Source organism: Labrus bergylta, chromosome 6, assembly GCF_963930695.1.
Source record: "Labrus bergylta chromosome 6, fLabBer1.1, whole genome shotgun sequence".
Taxonomy (NCBI): domain Eukaryota; kingdom Metazoa; phylum Chordata; class Actinopteri; order Labriformes; family Labridae; genus Labrus; species Labrus bergylta.
Window position 1 is genome coordinate 16,925,949 of NC_089200.1, and position 13,977 is coordinate 16,939,925.

The 13,977-nt window shown below is 41.5% G+C and overlaps 1 protein-coding gene across 1 annotated transcript in view; it reads right to left on the minus strand.

Annotated features, from left to right (window-relative positions):
- fbn2b (fibrillin 2b) overlaps positions 1 to 13,977 on the minus strand; it is a 61,363-nt gene that overhangs the window by 17,355 nt on the left and 30,031 nt on the right. The window contains exons 9-20 of the mRNA XM_020639001.2: positions 10,114 to 10,239; positions 5,845 to 5,997; positions 4,580 to 4,798; positions 4,353 to 4,496; positions 3,875 to 3,994; positions 3,617 to 3,742; positions 3,402 to 3,524; positions 2,628 to 2,903; positions 2,469 to 2,522; positions 2,264 to 2,389; positions 1,394 to 1,519; positions 1,008 to 1,127 (exon numbers count right to left, since the gene is read on the minus strand). Of these exons, the coding sequence (XP_020494657.2) occupies positions 1,008 to 1,127; positions 1,394 to 1,519; positions 2,264 to 2,389; positions 2,469 to 2,522; positions 2,628 to 2,903; positions 3,402 to 3,524; positions 3,617 to 3,742; positions 3,875 to 3,994; positions 4,353 to 4,496; positions 4,580 to 4,798; positions 5,845 to 5,997; positions 10,114 to 10,239 (1,713 nt within the window). The remainder of the gene's footprint in view (positions 1 to 1,007; positions 1,128 to 1,393; positions 1,520 to 2,263; positions 2,390 to 2,468; positions 2,523 to 2,627; positions 2,904 to 3,401; positions 3,525 to 3,616; positions 3,743 to 3,874; positions 3,995 to 4,352; positions 4,497 to 4,579; positions 4,799 to 5,844; positions 5,998 to 10,113; positions 10,240 to 13,977) is intronic.

Consider the following 13,977-nt stretch of genomic DNA (forward strand, 5'->3'; position numbering starts at 1 on the left):
TTTGATGAATTGTCTTAAGCCACACAAATAGTGTCTGTAGTGCCTTCTTCATGAAACATCAAACTGAATTTGCCTTGTTAAAGTGTTCAAGTAGATGTACGGTTTACCCGTCAAAACATTAATCCACATCACCCCTGGAGGACAACATGTCAAATTCTAGTACCTTTAACTCTGGCAACCAAATGCACAAAAGAATTGTCACCGTCCATGTCACCTTCAACTCTACTGAATGCCATAAAACCTCAGTCGCTAACTAAAGCTGATTAAGACACATTACATTACATTAAGTCTTGTGCTATTCCATTTGTAATTAGAGACTGTAATGAACTGTAAGAGTGAGTCATAACAGACACCTTTTCCCTTAAACCACTAGACCACCCAAACACAATGCCACAATTGACTTTCCCTTTCTTCCCCTGCTGAGTGATGGACTATTAAAAACACAGAAATGAATCAAGCCAGAGGAATGTGTGGACCTCTGACAGAGCAAGCTCCTGCTTATGCATGAGTATTTATTTAATGACTCATTTTCCCTTCCACTTGCAATAACATCTGTATTCAGTGTTCTGTATTATCATGGAGCGTTCTCAGAACGATTTCCTTGACAAACTAACAAGGACTATTAATCCTTTGCGGAGGGCTTTACATACCAAATGTCATTTTGAATCTGACAATGAGCTCTATGAAATAAAGCAATATCTGTGTGAACCAAGGCAGTGCATGTTAAGAATGTATTTAATAATTCCTCTGTGTGTTTCATTTTGCCCAACATCTGTGGCTCATAATGTCTCTGCAAGGCTCCTCAGTACCTGAACCATCAAAGTGATTGTTTACAAAAGTAGAGAGTACACCATCATTAGGATGATTACACAAAAGTACTCTTGCAACAAGAATTTCCCCATTGACACTTGTCCCTAAGTGTGTGTGATTATCTCATCAGAGCTGTTTCTCAGTCCCCCAGTGCTTCTCTAATTTCTATCAGGCATTTTAGAGCAGTGATGTCTTACCCACGCAGATGGTATTGGTGGAGTCCAGCTTGCTGCCGTGTGTGCACTCGCAGTTGAAGGACCCAGCCACGTTACGGCATGCTCCATTGATGCATGGGCTGGAGTCGCATTCGTTGATATCTGAAACATGTGCAAACACACCTTAGGTCAGGGCTGATTCAAATGGATCATCATCCTTATTTGGCGGAAAAAAACAAAGAGTGTGTTTGTCTTCTTCCCAAAAGCCACATGTTTACTGGAAAATAGCAACACATCTGGTAATAATGTCATTGCATAATGACCTTGATTGTCAGTAAAAACTACAAAACACATGTGGATGTCATGCAGCACGCACAGTTGAGTGGGCCTTTACGTGTCAGAGAGAATGTGTGTTTGTGAGGATATACCTTCGCAGGTCTCTGAGTCAGGTTTGAAGACGTATCCCTTAGGACACGAGCAGGTGTAGGAGCCAGGAGTGTTTCTGCACAGGCCGTTGTCACAAAGCAGACGGTTCACCAGACACTCATTGATGTCTGCACAGAGGTGAGGGAAGGAAAACAAGGAATTAGAGAACAGTAATGTAAGGTTTTAACCAGTAAAAATCAAAATCAAATGTTCTTATTGCTATTTTATTATATCTTTTGTTACAGCGTAACCACCCCAATGCTAGCTTGATGTCACGTCATGATGTTGGGATGACATGAAATCCTGACGTTGGGCTGATGTCGAATCCCGAAATAGGGCTGATGTCAAATCACAATCTTGATATGACATTAACATCCCAACCTCTTTAGTGATGTTAGATCCCCATGTTGCTCTAGGAACTACACTGTGCCAGACCCCCCCGGCCTGTTCGATGGCCACGTCTGGCCCATGTATTTGAAACACAAGAACAACAGAGCAATGCTGAATTGGTGGAAATGTTAACCTGGCCTCTAATCTCAATTTTGGGCAAAGATCCAATCCCAAAATTTAAAATTGATGGCAGTTCACAATGTCGGGCTGACATCACATCCTGACATGAAATACATGAAATTGATGTCTGATCCAATTGTGGGGCTAACATCAGATCAAGACATTGGGTTTACATCAAATCCCGACATTGGGCTGAGGCCAGATCCTGACATTGGGTTAATGTCAATTCCAGACTGTTATGATGGATAATGCTTTTATTTGATGACTCTATGTCTTTGCATTTTACTTATGTCATTTAAAACTGCCCTCTTTTAACAGAAAGGAAGAGAGTTTCACATATCGGTGTTGTCAAACCTACTCACCAACACAGGTCTTGCCACTGGTGTCTGACTCGTAGCCGATGTTACAGATGCAGCGGTAGCTTCCTCTCAGGTTCTCACAGATGCCATTCTGACATATTTCCGGGTCCAGAGCACACTCATTGATGTCTACAAGAAGACAGGAATTATTAACATAATGCATATGTGTTTCTAAACAGTACATTAACATTAAGAACAACATCCTCACCTCTGCCATCAGCTGTAATACCAATACCACTGCTGCAGACAGCCTGGAACTCAGCTATAAAAACACACGTAAAAAAACACAATTAATTTTCTCTGGCTTTATTACCAAGGGTTTGCAAGAAATCAAATAAAAAGTAAAACGCAAAACAACTATTTTTACCTGAGTTTCTGGAGGGACAGGGTTGGCATGGTTCTCCAAAGCCATGTTCAGGATTTGCACAGCAGCACTCAGACTTTGTCACTGCACCGGGGAAGGGCCTCGAGCATGTGCCCATCTTTATGGCACCGTAGCAGGTGGTTCTCATGTGTGTGTCCACGCACACTCTCCCATCTACATCAATAGCAAGGCCTGGAGGGCACTCACAGCGGAAGGAGCCCTCAGAGTTGATGCAGCGGCCATTCATACAAATGCCAGGTGTGAGACACTCGTCTATGTCTGATGTAGAGAGGGAACACATTGTACACATAAAATGTTGGCTAAAGTTTATGAGCTAAGTCAGATGTGTGTACATATGATGTAGTGATGTATCCAGAGATTACTTCAGGCAGTAAGTATGCAAATCATGACATAATTTCCTTTAAGAATTTATCTAATGCTCTATATTCTTAGCTATCACGTAATGGGGAGTATTATTGGATTGATGCATGAGTATTTGGGTTTTGCACCTGTGATGTTTGTGTTATGGTGTGAACAAAATGGAATGTCAGCTGCTCTCAAAGCTTACAAACAGACATAAATACATCACTCTCTGTGTCTACATTCTGTTTCGGTGTTGTGCAACCGAGGGATGTCACAAACAATCTGACTTCCAAAACAAAACCAGATCAAAAAGAGGTCTGCAGGATTTCAATGAACACCAAACCAGTCAAAACTGCTTTGGAGGCCCCTATTTGTCATGAGGTCTCTGTTTGCACTTTATAAATCAATTCATACCGGTGCAGTAGCGTCCGTTGGGGGCTAAAGAGAAGCCCGGCTTGCAGATACACTTAAAGCTGCCGTCCTCATTGATGCACATGCCATTGAGACACATGTTGGTGGTGGCACACTCGTCATGATCTGGAGGTGGTGGGCAAGAGGAGAAATCAGGCAAAGTTTGTCGAGGTAAGAGTTCATGTGCAGGTCAACCTGTTTCTGTGTTGGCTACTCACCGATGCAGTTCTTTCCATCAGGAGTTAGCTCAAAGCCAGCGTTGCAGACACACTGAAAGCTTCCCTCTGTGTTTACACAGCGGCCATTGCGACACATCACTCCGTTCATAATACACTCATCAATGTCTAAAAAAGGAGAGCAAGAAGAGGTAGAAGGGAAAGACAGTTTATGTATAAACACCAGTCAAACTGAACTCTGTTAACTTCCCCAAGATGACGAAACATCTTTGGGAATTTTTGCATGATCATCTGACGTACCAACGCAGGCTTGCTTGGAGAGAGTTCCCTGGAAACCTTCATGGCACTTGCAGTGGTAGGATCCAGGTGTGTTAACACAGTCTCCATTGGTACATGGTTTACTCACACACTCATCCACATCTGGAATGGGGAAAAAAATAATCAAACAAAAAACATGAACTGTCCTGACTGCCCGACTGTGAATGGATTTGAATATTGAATTCAAAGAATCACATTTATGCAGCTTTTCCAGCAAGCATCAACACGCACACTCCTATTAACTTCCTTAAATCGGCAGAAGATGGCAGTGCAGTACATGTAGTTAACTGTGGGATAGTCACAAAGTAGCTGGATCTGCCTAGAAGGCTGAGGGAGATTTGAGAACTGACTGAGTATATAGTATGAACTTTTTATTCAGCATACAGTGTGTGTGTGTGTGTGTGTGTGTGTGTGTGTGTGTGTGTGTGTGTGTGTGTGTGTGTGTGTGCATATTTCTTACCAATACATTCCCCACGGACATCCTGTCTGTATCCCATGTTGCACTCACAGCGATAGCTTGTGGGTGTGGGAATGCAGCGTCCATTCAGACACAGGTTGGTGAAATGTTTGCAAATGTCAATGGTGTCGTTCACAGACACAGTGCCTAAGAACATTAAAACACAGTAGGAGAATATTTAATATAATATTATAACTCATTAACACATATTAAATCTAGAGGATGCTCACCTATGTGTTGAGGGCTTCCCCCATTTCCTCCGAATCCGCCGCCGTTTCCTCCAAAGCCTCCTCCTCCGTTGCCACCAATGCCTCCATTACCATTTCCATTAGGTACACTGGGGAACTTAAATCCGTACCCATTGCCATTGGTGTTGGGGAATTGTCCGTTGGGGTAGCCATAAGGCAGACCTTGGGGAACGCCCACAATACACAGGCGCCTGAACTCATCTGAAATAGAAACAGTGATCACAAGGAACAAGTCAGTTGATGCAAAGTAATGTGGATTATTATAGTTATTCAGACTCAAAGCACTTTGAATCACCCTGAACACTTGAAGTCCTACAGACAGTGTTTACACCCCCGTATCCTGGAATTGCAGAACTCACAAAGGCCAAAGGCCACTTTGAAATTCATTTTGATGTCATTTTGTTGAAGTCTGTTATGAAGTTGACTATTTGTTATGTTGTTTTCTTACATGCTCCATATTTTAGCAAAGCCTGAATGGATAAAGACAGACAATTGAGCGTGCAAAATGATGAAGTCAACTGGCATCTCTTCTGGCAGCAACTGAGAGTGTGTCTTGTCGTTTTGTTTCCATGTTTGAAAAAAATTAAGTATTTATGTGCTTTTTAATAAAATGACTTTTTGTGTTCAGTAGAGCGCTGTCTGCATGTATGTTTGTTTTCACTTCGTTTGACAGTCACAATAAATCAAAAACACACGTTTTATTTCGGCAGTGCCAGTGAACAGAGATCAGTAACAGATCAGTTATGGATCACAAGGTCTCACGCAGAGGAAGACTGTTCTAAATTCCTGCTTGACAGAGGGGATGATGGGTCATTATCTCCGACCAAATCTTTTCCATCTTTCTCTGTTTAACTTGCACTTATGACATCATGCTCATCAGTCAGCATGGATGCTGCTCCCTCTCTGTCACACACACAAAAGTCATTCTAATTGCCTAAATCCTGTCTCGTTTAACATTACTGGGTTAAACTCATTTGGCTTGTGAAACATTCATGCATGTGTGGCTTGCTTTACTGCATGAGCTAATGCCAAGTCATAGACAAACTATCTAGGAGGCTGCCAGTTTTCTGTTAGCAGAGGAAGAAGGTAATGGATGTTCTGTCCTGATTTAAAGCCAAACCCATCACTTTATCTGGGATCAGTTTGGGTAGATGTTGTTAGTACCATTTGTTTTTGTCAACAATTAAAGCTTTGGTTCTGCATGTAACCTTTTTTTTTCTGTGTATCTGGACATTGTGTGTACTCACCAGATCCTCTGACAGGGCACATCTCAGGGATCTGTCCCAAAGCCCAGCAGCGTCCTGTGTCACAGCAGCACTGCATTTTGGTGTACTGACCAGTCAGCTCTGCAGCACAGCGACCATTAGCCAGAGCAGAAAAACATGTTCCCACGCGCTGATCTGGATGAAAACAAGAACAAACATGAATTACACCAGTGAAAAAGTTGTACAAGATTAAAATTTTATGAAACAGTTGAGCCTGAACTCTGTCCAAAATGGATCGACATGCCTGAAAAGTGAAACATTATTCATTTTTAATGAGATATTGGCTCTGTGTATTTCCTTTTTGTGATATCTAGCTTTATTATAAGGTGCTTAATGCATAACAGAAGGTTCCATACACAGTTGTGTAAATAGAGCAGTTGGACAGAAACCTGACAGTTAATTATAGGACTGTGCTCTCTGAGAAAGAAAATTGAGTCTTTAGAAAAGATATTCACCAGTTCTAAAGGAGATGTCAGCAGTAGCTGAATTATTGTTTTTCCTGATCACCATCTTGCTGTTGTGAGCTTGTAATGTCCTTCATGTTGTGTCAGTCAAAAAACTATCAGAGTTAGGTGTAGGGTGTAGTTTCAGGGGCCACAGAGCTACAGTTACACACTGTTCACAGCCTGTTGTTGAGTCAGTCTTTAAATTAACGACTTCAGGTAACAAAATGAAGTACTTTTTGAACCAGTGGTGCGGCACTATATTTGGGAAAAGGTTACAGGTAATCATCACTCCCAAAGCAGCATTGCTTGAAGTCACAGGGTTGGCTTGGCTGGGGAGGAAGCTTCTTTATGGGCCGCCAGTGGGGAAAGGTTGCCTGGGGTCTCGACTAACTACAGGAATCTGAAGGGCCTCAAAAAGGGGGTCTTATTTGTTACAGTTTTCCAGGTCAGGGTCAATGGGGCAGAGAAAGGGGGCTGGGGTTCAAAGAGTGTGTGTAGGGAGTAAATGGAGAAGAAGACAGGGGGGGTTCTGGGAATTTAAGGAAAATACCAAGAGAAGGAAAAAGACAGATTGAGAGGGAGAGCATACACATGTATCATTTTGGAAAGCAAACAATATTATGTGAAAGGGAATCATGAGTACATCTACAGAAAAAAGGAGTAGAAAAGGGAAAGGCAGAGTGAAGGGGTATAGGAGGGGGGAGCACAAGTCGATTAACTCGCTAATGAGCCAGCAGTCTGGAATTAATCAGTTCCATGTGGAGCAATTCTTGCCAATTAGATAGAACATGAGGGGCTGCGCTGTGTCTGGGAGCACATACAGTACAGCACACACACATTTACATGCAATTACACATACAGAAACACATATCTCTACATTTCGAGTAGCACAAACATATAAACACAAAACATACACATATACTTCTACAAAAATTTTTTTTATAGGCACACAAATACACAAAAAACACGTGTGTGTGCGTGCGTGCGTGCGTGTGTGTGCGTGTGTGTGTGTGTGTGTGTAGGGATTGGGGGGGAATTAGGGTTTGCTGATGAGGATGATGATAATTTAAATTGGATCCAGACCGTGGTTCGCTTGCTTGCTTGCTAGTGTTGCTCTACTGCACAGGCATATGCTTTCATTTGGTGAGGTGTTTTTACAGTAAGACTGACCTGACTGGTCACATCTTTGTTTCAGGGGACTGTCAGACCCCCCCCCCCCCCCCCCATCCCCCCCCCCCCCCCATCCCATTGACCTACTTCACCACATTAAGCGCAGAAATCATAGGCATTTTACTACACCTTGATCCACAGAACAGCACTGTACATCCTGTTTCTTAAGCTAGAAATCAGCCCTATAAAAACAACTTACTCTTTTATTACTCTACTATACGACTATAAAGACAAGATAGATCAGACAGTGTGGGAAGTTTAATCAAAGTGTCTCAGTAACATCAAGAGGAGACTGTTTGCAGGTCTGGGCTTGTGTCTAACTGTTACTTTGAATCTCTGGTTTGAAATATCCAAACATTGTTTGAAACTGTTCCAATTCGGTCGGATTTTGTTTCAGTCTACTTATCTTTTCCTCTTCCTCTTCCCAATCTAGTGTTGTCCAGTTGGGATGTGGGACAGAGACTAAGGAAGGATATATGGGGGGTCACGTCTGGCCCCTGTTTTATTTGCCCTGTCTTTTTGATTCTGCAAGCTGCAGAAATGCATCTGAAGGGAGAAGGGTGCAGGATGTCAAGAGATAAGAGCAAACGGTACAATAGACAAGGAGATGAAGAAAGTCCAAGAGGGCTTCTCTTCTTCAGAAAAAGTAGTTAGTTAGGAAAGAAAACAATAACAACAGAGATGGAAGAAGAGAAGAGTTACAAAAGGAGATGGAAATCCGCACAGCTCCAGAGAAAACAGAAAGACGTTCTTCTGAGAGTCACGGAGCTCTGAGTTCAGAGAACTACTTTGGTGTGATTCACACTCTGAAGAAGAACGATATCTCCTCAGGGCAACAGAAGAAAGGGGTTGACAGTGGAGAGGGAAAAAAAGACTAATATTGACACGGTTTACAGCAGACAGATGGAGAACTTTAGTGTGTCAGGGTGATTGGACCACTGTGTCAATGTGTGAGCTGCAATTACTCACGCACGAGCACAACAGGCGGCCAGAACCTTCTTTATTTCTAATGATAACAATTTTCTTTTGCTACACTCTCCAATGTTTTATTTGTTTGTTTTGAGAAACAGAACCCTTCCTCTTCTTTTTACTCTGCATCCAACTGTTGGCGGATGTAAACTGAAACTTTACTCTTTTTCTTACTTTTAACTTCTTTTTTGCCTTTTTTCTCCAACTGTACCCTTTACTGTAAGTGCCATTAGATCATCCTGTCTGTTGCCTTCACAAACACTGCATGTTTAAAAGTGTGGGGACACTTGTGATGGCAGAAATGTGTGCACTCTTACGGCCTAATTAAAGGAAATCTCAATACTTTAGAATAGCCAACACAGAATGTTCTGGCTGGTTGAAGGCCCTTCTACCGCCTTACTGTAAGGTGTCCTGAGATGTACCAGTGCTTACTGACCCAGTGCCCAATGTCATGTCTACATAAAAACAATTTTCCCAGTTTGGTGTGGAATAACTCGACTGGCCTGCATAGAGCCTTAACCTCAGCCCCTTTCAACAAACTGCCATGAAGGTCTTATCAGTAATTCTTATTCTTATAATTCTGATTCTTAAGAATCAGTAGTTTAAGCTCTTTGCTCTCTTAGCTGCATGAGCAATCCCTGCAGCCAGGTTTAACATCTTGCGGAAAGCCTTCACAGAACAGACTGTACATATGATACGAAACAATCCCATGAATTAAGAGTTTGTAATATTCTGTTTTTTTCACATACTTTTTAGGCTTATTTGTTCCACCCTGCTGAGGTTATTGGTGCCATCTATTTGTGGTCCCCTTTGTCCTCTACTTATTTCTTCTATGTTTTCCTTTAAACAACACCACATGGCTGTTGCACCGAAGCTAAATGTTCCACCACATGACAGGCAAACTCATACACTAACTGTCAGATCATTTCAAACCACTTTTTTTTGTATGTGATCCATGTGTGGCTACATCGGAGATCTGGGAATTGTTCTTCTTGGTATTTCTGAACTGTTTTCTCTCAAACATTTTTCACAATAAAAAAAGAGACATTCTATAATTTTCCACAGATTAAAGAGGTTATACTGCATGAAAAGTAGAGGTCTGACTTGGCTTCTATTGTAGTTCAAATGGTCAGTGCTTCTGATGCTGATAAAGTGAAACAGGCCGGCCCTGTGCTGTCTGTTTCGGGACTAAATCTTGAACTATTGTATTAACACCTGGTTGGGTTTCACTTAGCTGCTGTTAGGGATGAGGATTGCAAGGATACATTTACACCCGCTCGTGTTTCATGAGACACAATTCAGAAAGAAGTATGAACTGTATGTGTGTTAGTGAACATGTGTGTGTGTGTGTGTGTGTGTGTGTGTGTGTGTGTGTGTGTGTGTGTGTGTGTGTGTGTGTGTACGTGTGTGCATGTGTGAAAATGACCCAAATTGGCAGCAACATTAGACTAGATTAATGCTGTCAAGGCCAAAATGTGTGTGCAAGTCTGTTTGTCTGCACATGGTGACCACTGGTCTGCTGGCCAGCTGTACTCATCAGAGCGCCATCCACAGGAAGCAGTGATGGAGGGAGAGACATCAACGACCAGATGTGAATATTTTAGCTAGTCGGAGGAGGGTGGAGGGAAATGTAAGAAATGTGTTTGTATATGTGTGTGAGACTCACCAACACATCTGGAGCCATCTGTGCTGGAGATGTAGCCTCTTGGACAGGTGCAGACGTAGCTTCCAGCAGTGTTGGTGCATTCTCCTCCATCACACACACCAGGAATGGTGCTGCATTCGTCGATATCTGAAACACACAGACTGATATTGTTAATACCACGCTCCAGCTAAGACGTTTTATCGATGTGAATGTCTTAGTTTGAAATGATGCAGTAGCACACTGCAGTAATTTAAAGAAAAACCTAGTGACCCCACTCTGCATTTCACCAAAGAAGAATGACTTAGTTCTGTTCAGGATCAAATCAAGTTTGTGGGCAACAATATGTGCATGACAGGAGGCCTCAAAGACTTTGAAATGTAAAGCTCTGTGGGAGAAGAACAGTAACTGCACTAACTTGATTCAGTTCTATTAGATCAGTAGACTTTGAAATAGTTACTTTTTTATTATGTTTCAAATAAAATTATTTTACAACACAATAAACAATTACATTTCAAATAAAACAAAAGATAACAGACAAAAACTAAATGTACTCAGATGTGTTTGTTGCACAAAGAGAACTTTTTAAAGTACTGGCCACAAATGCCTTTTTACATAATTGTATTATTCTTTGTTTGGTTCTTGATCAGCTATAATCAGAATGTTTTACAGTTAAGCCAATGAGAAATTGCAGGGAAATTACTCTAGTCACAAATAACCCTGCAACGTTATAATGCAATACATATTTATTGAAAAGGCCAAGTATGTGGCTTGATTATTTTGTAAATATGTGTCAACAATTGTGTCCAATCTACCACAGGCAACTGAATTGAAATAAATGGCCTAACTTAAAGACAGAAACGTCCCCAGTGAACGAGCTGACCTAATTTCAACAGGCCAAGTTTGACTCAGAAATATGTTCAATGTCTGGGAGCGTTTGGTCACGTTGCTTGGCAGGGCGCACCTTGGGGTGGTACACTTTATGACGGCATTAAGTTGTATTATTCAGTGAGGCAGGGGGGCTCATTGCTCCATGACGAGGGGAACCCAAATTGAAGTTCCAGAAGGTATTGGTTTTATGAAGTGTCACGCTTATTTATACGCATTGGTAATTACTGCACCACTGCGGGGCATAATTACAGCTGTACTATGTGTTTGTGTTTGTGTGTGTGTGTGTGTGTGTGTGTGTGTTTGTGGGTGTGTGTGTGTGTGTTTGCCCTTCACCTTTAGCTAGAAAAGTGAAGGGTGTGAGTGTTTGTCTTCCTTGGAGTGTATATGAGTGTGTGTTTGTGTCTGCGTCCTTGTGTGTGGATGTTGCACAGTAAGGCCTGCCATGGGAAGCTGGGCGTCTGTTCTTCCCCTGCTGGCTCCTGTCTGACAGCAGCAGCAGCAGAAGGCCTAGGTGAGGCTGTAAAAGCCCTGCCAAATAAACCTTGTGTCAGCAGCAGCCAGACATTACTCTCCACACAGACGTAGCACTTTGGGACTCTGTGTGTGTGTGTGTGTGTGTGTGTGTGTGTGTGTGTGTGTGTGTGTGTGTGTGTGTGTGTGTGTGTGTGTGTATGAAAGGAAATGTGTGTCACCTGAATAAATGTCTGAATTTAAATCTGCCAAGTCTGTACATGTGCATACATATCTATAGCACTTGGACAGCACTAGCACATGTTAAAAAAAAGGTGTCATTTAGACTGTTTCCTCCCTGTTTCTTCTAGTTTAAACACTGATGTGTGAAACTGTCTGTATGTGTGTGTATTTGTACAGCGTGAGTGCGTGAGAATCCACAAGTGTCAGAGCAACGGGGAGGTCCGTGTGTGTAATGAGAAAGTCTCCCTGATGCCGTAAGTGTTTCTTTGTTCAGCACTAACAGCTGGTTTTAAGCCAAAGGGTTTTATTTATGGAAGCAAAATGGAAGGAGTAGCAGAAAAAAAAGGGAGAACGAGGATGAGGAGGAGGAGAAAAGAGACACTGAATTAAAGGCAGGCCATAAACCAGATGCCTTGTAGAGCCCAAAATGATCAGACACCCATAACATCTTTACTGCTGTTCATCTTAACTGCTCAGAAAAAACTCCCTCATCCCCCATGGAAGCTCTTAGTGAGGCTGTTGGTTCATTATCTCAAAGGGCATTTCCATAAAAACCTCCCCAGAGGTAGCTGCTCTGATTGTTTGGGAGGCATTCCCTAAACATGGGTTTGCTGATGATCCATGACTCAAGTTGCTTGTGAACAAATGTTCTTTTGTTTTTCTCTCCTGACTCTGCATGGGTCACATGACGTAACTGCAAGATAAATAGGCTACTAAAATCAAACAAACAACACTGACATCATTTTTGAGTGGAAAAAAAAAGGATAAATTGGCCTGTAATTTCTTTTTGAGACATATTTGTTGGTATTGAGTAAACATAGTTAGTCAATACTAAAGAGCAGCAGCTGAACAAGCAGTGAAGCTGGACACAGCCTCTCAAAGTGTCACTCCTTGTCACACATTAACATGTTCTCATGTTTGTTGATTCTTATTTAATACCGTCATGTTTAACTTTTGACCTGGAGAAATTACTATAAACAACTATACCGCTGTTTCAGCTCCTAATATTTTGGTTTAATGCTGACAAGAGCAACTTGTTACTGAATCAACAATCAACCAATCAAGTACAATTCATTGGTCCAAATATCTGAAATATGAAGATTGCTCTATTTGTTTCAGTTACCAATTAACAATTGGTCAATTCAAATATTTGAAACTGAAAGACACTTTTTCTTTCACTTCCCTGGTAAGTTATAGAGGAAATATGTCCATTTCAAACTAACAGATGGATTATTTAAGGGTGGAATTAACAATAAGTAACAGCTGTAATCATGTTTTGAATAGAGATAACATCCTCAATAAAACATAGAAAGAGGCAGAATACATTTTAAGTACAAAAAATCTGTCAACCCTGAGAAACTGAGTTCAACTGAGTTCTCTTCTTCCTCTTCTTTTCCCTTTAATCACAGTATAATCAGCATTAGCCAGTTTTCTACAACACAGCGAAATGTTCTAACCTGAAATGTTTTGTTTGGGGGTGTAAAGTTTAGAGGAGTATGTAATGTTGTGCCCTTTTGGAGAGCGTTACTGGGATTTCCACAATGCTCGTCATTTATGAAAAACTACACATCAACCTTTCAAAGCCCGGTTGTACCACTGCTATTTCATTAAACATGAGCAAAACAGTGTCCAGACGAACTCTCCTGTCACTGTTGAGTTTAGAGGCAAAAGGAAAGTATAGGAGCTCAAACTAACTTCATAGATAAAAACAAGGCGCCATCTAGTGACGCCGCTTCCCGAATAACTTAGCGACACATTATGTCTTAAAGGTACATTCCACATTTCAACTGTTACACCCTTAATGTGTTTTAGTCCTTGTCTTGGAGCGTCCTTTGAGCCTTCACTGTGACATGAATCACTTTGTGCGTGTGTCATGGTTATTGCTTCTTGTGAACCTGAAGGTGGACATGTTCGTTTTCAGCAAATATAAACCTTTTCCTGTTTCTAGTTCATGTCTACATCAGTACTAAAAAGAAAAAGGAGATAATAATTCATACACTGATGCAATACAATAGCTTGTTCAGTCATGTTCTTGCTCACTAAAAAAAAAAGATATCATCTGGCTGGAGAACTTTAAGAGCTTTCTGTAATCCTCCCAAAAGACTAACACATCGGCCTCAGTCCAAGAGACACAACCCCTGCCTGGATAACCATCAGGCTCTTTAGGCTGGGCATTGTTTAAATTCCAAAAAATCAACACATTGTAATGTGAATCCACTCTGCGTGTGTTTCCATGTGCATGTGTTTATATGCACATGTCCAGACTGTTTAAACTCTGAGCATGTTGTCACTTTTTAAACGCCC